The following is a 12,284-nucleotide window of genomic DNA, read 5'->3' as shown; positions in this document are numbered from 1 at the left end:
AGTTTAAGAGAATTTCCTAGACTGGACACTAATATACTTAATTTAATTTTGGCTTCGTTTTGGGCTTTCACACAGATTCTGAATGAGGCTGAACTGAAAATTTATTCTTCCTACTTGGTATTTTCCCATTTTTTTCTATATATATTTTTTTATTTTGATAAAATTGTTAGTTGGGGAGGCATAATATAATTGGGGGACGAAGGCAATGGCCAGCCAGAATGATGAAGATGAAAATTTGGATTAAAAACAAAAGATCATTTGCACAATTTCTGTTTGGCAATTTGTTCTATGTCCACATTTCCATTTCTGGAAGTACTAAAAATAGTAACTGCAACGACAGCCAGCATATATTGAGCATTTATATACTCAGTGCTGCAGGCTGTTCCAAATGCTTTACTCTTATTAACTCATTAAATCTTCATTTCAACCCTGTGAGGGAATGAAGACAAGTTGTCCTAGTGGCAGAGAAAGAATTTGATCCCAGAATGTCTGGCTTTGGAGCCCAAACTCAACAGCTCCTTCGCACTCAAGTATTAGGTTGACATAACATACATAATCATTTATATGATCCTTTTGGTAGATGTCAAACCCAAATACCCTATCATTTCATTTGGAAGACAAAGTCTGAAATGAATACCTTCCTATACTCCACTATGCCTTTTGGTAGAGAAAGGCATGAAACGTTGTGTGTGAGCAACACTCTCTATTATATGGTGTGCACAGTCAGCCACAGTGCATTTTGACACACCTTTAATCTTCACAGCTTGCAGGTACTGACACTCTCTCTAGACCAGAGATCAAACTGCTCTCATTTTCAGTTCATATAACAAACACCAGATAACAAATATTTAACACCCTGGGTTGAGTTCCTGACCGAATTCCTTCTTCATTGGAAGTTTAAAAGCAAAACGTCTAAAATACAAACGTGATGTGGATTACAGAAATAGTTTGAAGCTGTTCTTGTGCGTTCTGCGAGGGAGCTGCCACTATGACCCAATAAGTATTATTAAATATATTTATACTGTTTGTTCACCAATGCTGTGGTGCGTGTGCATTTTAGCTGATTAATTAGGCGTTCCTGTGCAGGGTCAGATCTAAGCAGAGACGTGTGGAGCATCGGTGTGACTGGAAATAGACCCAAACACACTGTCACACAGCCAGACACAACTTTATCCCCCCTCTTGCTGTTCGGGGTGTCAGGCAGATTACTCTAACGGTTCAGCTGAATATTTTTGGCAAGAATGTGAAATAGAAGCCCCAGTTTGGGGAAGAGGGAGGAAGGCTGGCAGGAAAACGCCTTTATAATGTATGACCTACTGTACCATCTGTGTCTGGAGGTATTTAAGGGTTTTATTTTGACTTCAACATTTGACATCATGATTTTTAAAAAAGACGTGGAAACAGACATATTATTAGTTACTTAAGACTCTTGCTTCAGTCCACATATCATTTTAATCCTGTTTACTCTACAATGACTCCCCTGAACATTTATTAGACTCCTTTGATTCTAAAAGGCAAAAACACACACATCAGCTGTCATGGTCATGTCCATTTTTTTTCCCTACAATAAGCTGTCTGTTCCACAGCATGGTTACTAAAAGCTAATATTAATTCAGTATTGAAAGTGGAAACCTAGGGAGATATAAAAGATATTTCAGTCCATGTCAGCCACTACTACTTTTAGGCCATAAAGCAGCGGTTCTCAACCTATGGGTCGCGACCCCTTTGGCGGTCGAACGACCCTTTCACAGGGGTCGCCTAAGACCATCCTGCATATCAGATATTTACATTACGATTCATAACAGTAGCAACATTACAGTTATGAAGTAGCAACGAAAATAATTTTATGGTTGGGTCACAACATGAGGAACTGTATTTAAAGGGCCAGAAGGTTGAGAAGCACTACGTATAAAGAGAAACAGAAAGACTTTGAAATTCTTGTTAATGGCTTACTTACAGTTAAGTCTAAAACATTGGACATTTTCACATTACAATTAAATTTAATGCATATTAGGGCCCTGACCGGGTAACTCGGTTGGTTAAAGTGTCATCCCTATATGCCAAGGTTGCAGGTTCGATCCCCGGCCAGGGCACATACAAGAATCAATCAATGAATGAATAAATAAGTAGAACAACAAATCAATGTGTCTCTTTCTCCCTTTTCCTTTCTCTCTAAAATCAATCAATCAAAATAAATTTAAATTTAATCTACATCACACAAATCACACGAAGCATTTACATTCGTTTTGCATGTAGCCTTTGGTCAGAGTTGAGAATATCTTTGCAGTGGCCTCCCAAACCTCACACTACGGTTTAGCACATCAACAAAGGAAACCACATTCAACATGCCACTAGCACAACCACCAATGACAACAACAGTGACCCTGTGCTCACCACATGCCAGTGACCAACACAGTGACAACCTTCTAGGATGGGAGCCCTTCCAGTCCCCACTTTACAATGCCCTGTAAGGAAGGCTGACTTTGCCTCCCCAGGTCACGCTGGTTCGTGAGACCAGGGCAGCCAGGAATGAAGCCCCGTCCTGGGCGGATAGGATGCATTCTTAGAGACACACAACACTAACAACAAGGGAAGTCATTTTAGTGAGGCGTCCAGGGAAGTATTATGCCACAAAATCTTCCAGGGTAATTTCTCAATTATTAACGTCAATTAAAAAAAAAATCAGGAGGTGAGCAGGAATCCCAATGAATAAGGGCAAGGCTGAGGAAGACAAAAATGTAAGCACCGATCAAAACAAACAGTGGGCTAGGCCTCCCTTCTCTCAGAGTTCTGGCTTATCAGAGAGGCCTTCCTGGGCCACCCCACCTCAAACAGCCCCCACTCAGACCACCACCACTCACTATTCCTGTAACTGGAGTTCTTTTCTTCATAGCACATATCACCACCTGACATGGGCTAGGTCTATTGTTTAGTGCCTGTGCCCCCAACTGGAATGTCAGGACAGGAGCTGACACCTATGCTTGAAACAGAGCAGGAACTCAATCTATTATTTGCTGGATTAATATGAATTAATGGAGTCTCCTTCCCCTCATAAAAAGTTTTAATTGACAACATTTTCTACCAGTTTTTTTTATCAATAATATACTGGTAAAAAAAAAAAAATAATATACTGGTAATTGGTGTTACAAACATGAAAGGACCTTTTTAAGCCTGCCTAAATTAAATGAACAACTAAATAAATAACTGGAAGACATCATATCAAACCAGCAGTCCCAGGAGACAGCCCCTAGGCCAGCCAGCATTAGTTTACTTTTCTTCTTCTAGCCTGAGTCCTCAGGCAGAGGCCAAAGAAGCTACCAGACAATGAGAAATAGCACATTTAGCCACGGTTTTCCATCATTCTACCAAATGACCACTCTAAAGCTTTCTCCAGGGTTCTAGCATTTTAGAATGGTTCTAGAAGTATAGTCCCCACCCTTCCTCATCCCTGGGTCCTGCAGAGTGCTACCTACCTGCGACTTTACCCAGACTCATTTTGGGGAAGTCGGGGATCCTCAGCTCTTCGGTGCTTGCAGACTTCATGACAGAATTGATGGATGACAGGGTGCTGATGAGCTGCGAGTTGAGAGAGCCAATCTGCGAGTGAGGTTCCCCAAAAGCTTCTGCCAGTTCACTATAGTTCTCAGCCAGCAGCGTCTGCTGTTCCGCCAGCAGCTTCTGGACGCGCTCAATGTAGTGATCCAAGCCGGTCATCATTCCGGAAGGAGCCTGAGGCTGCGGGCCCTCCAAGAACTCTCCTACAGGCTCATCCCCAACACCTACGCTCCTCCTGCTGGCCATCGGCCCCACAGTCAACTGGGGAGGCCCACATGCGATGGTCCTCATTTTGAGACCCACCAGGTAGTTGTCATTAATATTTATCTGGCCCACGCCGGACTCTTTGGTCTTCACAGCTGATGGCCGGTCAAGCCCGGAACTGCCAGAGAGCACCGTGCCAACTCCGATGGACCGAGTCTTGGTGGAGGGGTTAATGTCCCTGACACGGCCTTCTCCTACAGCCACGGTCCGCGTTTCCACAGTCCCGGTGCTGGTCTGCTTGTCCAAAGTGCTGAGGGAAGTGTTGGTGCAGGACTCGACGAGGGTGGCCGTCTCGGTGTTGGTGGACTGGTTCAGCTGTTCCAAAGCCGTGCTGGTGTGCTGGCTGGTGGTATGAGGCACTGCCATGACAGCAGCTTCGGCCTGGCCCGCGGGCTCCGTGCTCACGCTCCGGGAGGTGCACTCCTTCGGCGGGCAGACAATCACATCGATGGAACAGTCTCCACAGCCGATCGATCGCACTTCTTTGAGATTCAGGTTGGTCTTGAGCAGCGTCAAGTCGTTTACAGATTCTTCCGTGTTGCTGCCTGTTTCACAGACGCTGATTTCCACACCCACGCTCTTATCGCGCGTCTCCACAGCCCTTCCAGTGCACTGGTCACGCATTTCCACCCTTTCTTTGACAATCCACCAATTCATGGGCAGCTCCGGCCCCGTGACTTTATTCTCACAGTGGGGCCGGCAGGAGATGCCTACGCTACTTGTTTGCACAGAGGTCCCAACACACGAGTCAACGACGTCCACGTGACGGCCAACCATCTGGTCTCTCGTCGGCACGACGGCCTCCACCATCTTGCTGAAGACAAGCGGCTGGGCCATCATGGCTTTATCGATTTTTTTCCTCGATCCAGCAGCCTGCAGCTCTTGCTTGAGCTTAGTCATCTCTCGGTCATGGGTGGTTTCTTTGAGTTGTACTTCCAGGCGGTAGATCTTTTCCTTTAAGGCTTCTATGGTCTGCTGTTGCAGCTCAATTTCTTTGTCAGCTTCGGTAGTCACCCCAAGCATGGCCTCTGTCACACTCACCCCAGAATCCCTCGTCTCCGTGACTGTCCCCACAGCAGCATCCTTCCAGGACCTGGAGCCTCTGTGGTACACAACAATGTCATGCATGTTCTCGTCGGCACCCGCAGCCACGGACCGATGCTCTCGAGGCCGACACTCCCCGTTCTCCCTGAGCTCCGAGGGGGCCTCATAGCTACTGCTCTGGATCTTCTGCTCCAGGGCCTGCATGTCTGCTGTGAGCTGCCGGAACTCTCTTATCCTCTGTGTGCTCTGCTCTACACTCTCTATCTCTTCCTCTTCATAGTCAATGTATAATTCCCCGCCACTTCTCGGGCCCTTGGCGAGCCGTTCCAGCTGGGACGCATTCCCAGCACTATAGGACCGCTTCCTCACACCACTGATGTCGTTCTGGGATGCAGCTCTTTGGTTTTTCAGCTTTGAGGCCAACTGCCTTTTCTCCTCTTGCAACACAGAGATCTTTACCTGGAGCACAGGGATTGTTCGTACCTGTTCCTCAAGCTCCTTCAGGCGCTTCAGGGCAATGGCCATCTGCTCCCGGATGTGCTGCAGGTGCACGGGGCTCACGTTGGTCACAGGAGTGGAGATCCCTGAGCTCAGGGGGCTGTGGCGGATAGAGCTCCCCATGGAAGAGGTGGTGGCTGCAGCTGGGGCATAGCCACTATAATCCCCGTTGCCTTGGTAACCATTCTGAAGCTGGTGCATGACAGGAATGTGGTTTCCAGAACCCATGAAGGAGGAGAGAGAGCCTGTGGAGCCCATGCCTCCAAAACTGGCCAACCTGGGCCTTCGGAAGTCACCTGGCATCGCCTGCATGGTGACTCTCTCCTGCTCCAGCCTTCTTCGGGTCTCCATCAGTGTCTTGGTGACATGAAGATTGTGCTTCGGGAGTTGTGGTGAGGGTGGTGGCAGCTGTCGACTTTCTGGGATGGTAAGGAAAGTGGGTGAGATGTCCAGAGGGGTGGGTAGCCTTGCGACGGGAGTCGATGTAACTTGGCTTCTGGCTAGGAGGAAGCTGGGGCACTGCCTGTTGTCATCGCTATTGGAAGATGACAGAGATTCGGTGGAAGTCCACACACCCTGCTGGCCAGGTGGGGGCCTGCTTTCTGGGCATGGCACAGACGGCTTCCGCCTCTTCTGGATGTTCAGTTTCTTGATGGTGTTTCCTTTCTGTATGTCATCCACGTATTTGAGGAAATCTAAATCTAGTTGATAACCATAGGGAGTCTCCACAAAATAAGGATCTCTCTGTTCCTTGTCATGGTCCCCATTTAGAACATCATCTGCTTTTCCTGTGGGAGAAAGAGAAGACAATCTTTTAATGCTATGGGATACACATAATGCAAAAGCTAACGTGTGTGTGTGTGTGTGTGTGTGTGTGTGTTGCAGTGTGGCGAGCTGGTATTATTTAACCAGTTAACTGCCACGGTATTTTGAATTTAAGTAAAAAAGGTCTGCTGCTTGCGTCTATAGACGCTTATGGTATACAAATGGTTAAGAGTTGACAGACCTATGTTCGAATCCTGGATCTATAACTTTACAGCTGGGCGAGCTAATAAACCGTTGGGAACTTCAGTTTCCCCTCCCCTGCACTACCCCCCCCCCCAGCAAAAAGATGAAAATACCAGCATTTAACTCATAAAGCTGTTAAAAAGAATGTAATGAGATAATGATTTTAAAGAGCCAAGAACACAGCAAGTCCTTACTAAATATTGTTATTTTTTAAAAGAATCATTAAAAGACTTAAAAGCATTTTCAAGTAGATAATTTATTTTTTTGTATACAGTCCCTTGAAGTAGGATAGCAGTCACTGACACTCCTAGTTCATAAAGTACACTCTGAGGCACAAAAGGCAAAAAACCACACACACTTAGCATAACTGACCTCCCAGTGCAGATCATGCCGCCTTACTGAACGGGGTCCCAGTGCCTCATCACCTGCAAAGATCACAACTGGCCTTGCCGCCTTCCTCCCTGAGAGCCTTCCTCGCTGAGAGAGCCGAGTGATGAACTCCAGCAGCAGGGGTGCAAGGACGCAGAGCACAGACTTCACCTCTACCTTGTGTGTTCCCGTTGAAACACAAAAGCAAACCCCGTGCCAGCCAGAGGAAACAGTTTCTCCAACTTGGACTTCTGTTGGACAAAACATCCACTGTCCCAAGAACACCCTGTTTTGTGGCGGTGGTGTATGCAAACAGATGCAAAGGAGGATGGAAACAAGGGCAAGCCTCCGTCCAAACCCGGGATCATGTGGCATTTGGTAAATGCTACTTCTGCCTAAACCAGACATTTCGCAAAGGAAACACAAGAGCTTTTCAAGGCACAGAGCGTGCTGCTGGCCCGAGCTATGCATTTCAAGCTGAAAGGCAAGGCCATTTTTGTTTGTTTAAATTGTTGGATCTTCCTAGAGTCGTAATGAGAAGCGCTGCATTTTCGGAGCTACGGGAAGGACCCAAACGCAGTGAGTGAAAACACACAAGCCATGGGAATACAAACCCCGACGGAGGCCTGTGGAGGGCCCAGTACTCCCAGCAGTTTGGGCTGCCAGCCTGCCCTTCCCCACCCCACCACTGCTGAACACTTCTACCCGATATGGGAATGCTCTGAGCAAACCTCCTGCCCCTGCTCGCCCTCTTTCCTCTGAAACGCTGGAAAGGAAAGCACACCAAGAAGACTGCCAAGCAGAGGAGTACAACGTTGTGTGTCCTTTGTGCCCCGATTTAAAACAATATCAGACTGTCCCAGCTGTTGGAACTCAGGCCCTACCTTTCAATTCTAAACCACGCAGGGAAAGCACTTTAAGGGGTGCACAGCGCCCAGCATTTTCTAACCAAAGAAGGGTGAGTTGATGCAGGGCGCCCGCGCCTGGAAATCTGTGCTCACGCTAGCAAGACCGCGTCTTTCCATCCCTCTCTCCTTCTCTTTTAACTCCACATGGACAACGCGTCATTCCAAATATGCAGCCGGACCTGTTTCTAGCGCTGTCTGAAATTCCACAAGCGAAGAGAAACTGCAGGCTCCGGTGTCAGGCAGAGGCAGACAGATCTCAGACACCACCAGCCTGGTGGCTCTCAACTCCCCACTTCTCCCCGCCCCCCCCCCCCCCCCCCCCGCAGGGTCCTGGCTCCGGGGAATCCAGGGAATCCAGCCCCATTCCCCCGAGATGAGGCCCCCAGGCGGCCGGATTTGCTGGCCCGCCAGCCCCGCAGGCTAGCCCGCTCTCCGCGCACCTACCAGGCGCCCGCTGCGCTCCCCGCAGGCCCGCCCCGCTGCACTGCACACCCCGCTCTGTTGCTCCGAGGCCACGGGTCTTCACCCCATAAGGAAAGGAGGTTCCACATTCGCGTAAACTTAGCCGGCCACGCGCAGATACCATAGGCCGAGCGTTCACCAATGAAGGCTCCCTCCGCCTCGGTGGCGCCACCCCCAGCACCCTCAGGGGTTCGGCATTCCCTGCTTTCTTAATGGAAACAGGAAACCGGGAGCTTTTGAAAACGTGTGTGCTTCTTCCCAGGGCTGCCAGAAGTAAAACATAAAGCCAGCAGTTTCACCAGGGCCACAGAGAGGCTCTGTCTGCAGGGCCAGCCCCTTCTCCGTGAACGAGTGTGTGTTCTTGTGTGGAAGCTCGGCGGCCTCGACGCTCGGTCACCTGCGAAAGTGAGGCACAATCGGCCCCACTGTTCCCTGCAGGCTCCGAGCCGGCCATGCCCGGTGGGTGGGTGGGTGCAGAGCCCGGCGGAACTGGCACCAGCACTTGGTGCTCAACCAGTGACAAGAAGTTATCCTTTAACGAGCATCTCCACTCAGCTTGGGCCACTGTTGAACGTTTCTTTTTAAAAAAAAATGTAAACACCCTTTTCCATTTACGAAAGTAGTACATGTTTGTTTAAAAAAAAAAAAAAAGTCAGGTAGAAACTATTTAAGACAGAAAGTCACTCACCTGGCCATCTAGCGGCAACTGTTAATATTTCGTTGTTACTCCTAGATTTTTCTATTTCTTAACATACTTACTTTTCCCACTTAAGCATTTTCAATAGGAAAGGTTAACTTTTTTTTGTTTTCCTCCAAAAAAAATTTAATGCACTGATTTAACATCAGGGTTTAAAACACAACAAACTACATCACATGTTTTCAGTGAACTTTAGCTGTCACACTGAAGTTTACATACTGAAGTTTACAAAAGGCATGGTCACAATGAATTACCCTCAAATGGACTCAAGGCTCCTAAATCTGGGAATCAGTAGAGGTTAGAATTTTACCAGGTTAGGATTGATGATTTGCGAATACTGCTTGAATCAGACTATCCTACAGCTTTGTAATTTCAAATTTCATGCTCAGGCAACTAAAAACTACAAGCTGTGTTCTCAATATGTCATTTTTACAAACGATGTCCACGGTATGAATTGTTCTACAATTAGAGATATCCAGTGTCATTGCTTTTTTTTTATCTCTTGCTTTCTAGTGTACCTTTACAAACATTAACACAAATATGGCACTTCTAGGGCCCTGACTGATTTCCCAACTTTTCATGTAGGTAGTCTTATCTCCCTATACTAGACTGTAATTATCTTCAGAGCAATAATATAATATTTAAAATATATTCCCCCACCCTAGCTGGTTTGGCTCAGTGGATGGAGCAAGCATGAACTTGCGGCCTGCATGCAGCCCACCAGCTGCGAGTTTGACATGCTTGGATAGAGCTGACGGCCTGTGGACTGAAGGGACCTGGGTTCATTTCTGGTCAAGGGCACATGCCTTGGTTGCGGGCTTGATCCCCAGTAGGGGGTGTGCAGGAGGCAGCCAATCAATCATTCTCTCTCATCATTGATGTTTCTCTCTCTCTCTTCCTCTCTGAAATAAATAAAAATATATTTAAAAAAATAAAATATGTTCCCCCAACCACACACATCAATTAACAAGATACCGGGAACAAAGAAGATGTTTAAAAATGTTTCCTGAAGGAATTAACTGAATATACAGTATAACATAACGAGCTTTAAATGCTCTTACTGCTCTGTCGAGAGACTTGCTTGCTCTGTATTAGTGTTAAGGACATTTCTTGCACAACACTGTTCAAAACACTGTTTCAGTAGTTACCTTTAGGTTGTGGAATCATAGGTGGTTTTAATGTCGATATTTATGTTTTATAAATTTTTATAACACATAGGTGTTTGTCTTTTAAAAATATGATCCCAAGAAGTCACTATTTGGAAAGCAAGAGAAATGAACCGAAAGAAACGACAAGAAATGCTAAATAAGTTCATTTGGAAGGTGGATGAAGGAGGCAGCCATGGCAAAGATAGCTAGATGTTCCTCAGTATGTCTTATCCCATTCTTCTACACTAACAGAATTATGTTTACCTGGGCAAATATAAAGACTATTTCTCTAGCCCCCTTTACTGTTCGTATGGCCATAGCAGAAATGTCATGTAGCAAACACCCTTAAAAGACACAGGAGTAAGTCTATGACCTCCTTTCTTCTTTGGTCCTTCTTCCATCCTGCTGCCAGGGATGCAGATGTGATGACTGGAACTCTAGCTGCTGTCTTGGACCATGAGTTCATACACAGGGATACAGGAACAATGTGCCAGATGGAGCCTAGGTCTCTAAAAGCTTTGTGGAACAAAGCTGCTCTGCTACTTCTAGAAAGCGTATACCTCCATACTTTTATGTGAAAGAGAGAAACTTCTTTTTTGTTTAGTCATTGTATGTTTTAGGTCTCTGTTACTTATAGCTAAACTGAATTCCATGTGTCTACTCCCCCACAAAAAAATTTAAGACAGATCTTGAAAAGAAGAAAAATGCTAAATAATATCCTGGGGAGATGCTACAGTAAAACTTTTTTATGACAAACATTTTGATTAAGAATTACAGAAATGTAAAACGCAACAGTTTAAAAAATCTCTAAGTAGGTTATAAGGAGATTCTTAACTGATGAAAAAGCCTTATTTTGGACTAACAGAGCTATGCCTGCCCATACACAGCCAAAAACCACTGGCCATGTCTGCAACTAGACTCCTGAAAGTAACAGCTTCCAAGTAAATATTCTGGAATCAGAGGGCTGTCTCTGGTGTTTACAAGAATTTTCTGAATGTCTGGAAATCCAGTGGTGGAGACTGCGCCTGGCACCACCTCCACCTTCATTATATAGCATTTACAGAAAGCTTAATTGGGTGCAGAAAATGGTCCTATTCAGTGGGAGGAGTAGGCGGGAGGGTTTATAAGAAATAAAATGAGGTAGAGTCTAGCTGGAAGATAAATGCCAAACACCCTAAACGAAACACTAATTGAGATCAGTTACAAAGGCATATTATCAACAAGAACAATGTGACAGTATGCGAATGAGTGATCAAAACATAATGGAGTTAACCAGGAGATGAGTTCTGAAGAGAAGGTAAGTAAGTGATGATAGACTAAAAGGAAAAGACAGGTAAATGGTGGAGAAGAGCCAGGGCGGGGCCTGTGGTGAAGCTCAAAGAAAGATGAGGTTAGAAGAGATGGGGATAGCTGAGTACAGAAGAGGCCACCAGACTTGGGTCCTGGGCCAGGGGAGTCTTGTCCACTGAGTCACTGTTACCTGGCACACCCGGCCCTGTGTTAGGGGCTCAAAGGTAGCAAGGAAGACTGTCTTGATAACTGTGTGTGCATTAGACTGAGGTAAGGAAAGAGATTAAATTCAAGGGGACTAGTTAAAATGTTATAATCCCCATGTATGAAGTGAGAACCAAATAAAAAATTTATTAATTAATGCATTCAACTTGTATTTAGAGCTATTGATAAAAAAGCAATCTCTCTCCTTCCTTCTTTCCTTCCTTCCTTCCTTCCTTCCTTCCTTCCGTCCATCCTTCGCCTTCCTATCCTTTCTTCTTTACCAGGCACTGTTCTAGGAGCTGGGGACACAGTGTGAACCAAAGGGACAAGGTCCCCACTCTCACAAGGCTCACAGTCTTGTGAAGGCTGGGGTGCATGAAAAAAAAAAGCCAAATATAATATACTAGAGGCCCGGTGCACAAAAATTTGTGCACTCGGGGTGGGGGGGGGGGGGGTTCCCCCAGCCCAGCCTGTGCCCTCTTGAAGTCTGGGCCCCCTCGGGAGATAACGACCTGCTGGCTTAGGCCTGCTCCCGGGTGGCAGAGGGCAGGCCCAATTCCTAAGTGCAGCCCCTGGTCAGGCTCAGAGCAGGGCCGATTGGGGAGTTGGGGCGCCACCCCATCATGCACAGAGCAGGGCGGATCGGGAGGTTGCAATGCCACCCTCAGTCACGCTCAGGGTAGGGCCGATTGGGGGGTTGGGGCACCACCCCCTGTCACACTCAAGGCAGGGTCGATGGGGAGGTTGCGGCGCCACCCACTGTCACGCACAGAGCAGGGCCCATCAGGGGGTTGGGGTGCTGCCCCCTGTCACGCACAGAGCAGGGCCCATCAGGGG

At 46.8% G+C, this 12,284-nt stretch overlaps 1 protein-coding gene across 5 annotated transcripts in view; it reads right to left on the bottom strand.

The window, feature by feature from the left end:
- Nucleotides 1–12,284, bottom strand: part of KANK1 (KN motif and ankyrin repeat domains 1) — a 191,124-nt gene that overhangs the window by 26,890 nt on the left and 151,950 nt on the right. For 4 of the 5 annotated variants that reach the window (XM_070431552.1, XM_070431553.1, XM_070431555.1 and 1 more), the window contains one exon: nucleotides 3,474–6,149. In XM_070431552.1, coding sequence (XP_070287653.1) covers nucleotides 3,474–6,149 — 2,676 coding nt within the window. Of the gene's footprint in view, nucleotides 1–3,473; nucleotides 6,150–8,090; nucleotides 8,162–12,284 lie in introns of those variants that run through there. The other variant, XM_070431556.1, reaches the window with a different exon arrangement.

The sequence above is a fragment of the Myotis yumanensis genome, unplaced genomic scaffold (assembly GCF_028538775.1).
Source record: "Myotis yumanensis isolate MYYU_CA2020_CCGP unplaced genomic scaffold, mMyoYum1.0.hap1 SCAF_12, whole genome shotgun sequence".
NCBI lineage: Eukaryota > Metazoa > Chordata > Mammalia > Chiroptera > Vespertilionidae > Myotis > Myotis yumanensis.
The sequence above is the reverse complement of the archived record's forward strand: the minus strand, read 5'-3'. Positions and strand labels throughout refer to the sequence as shown.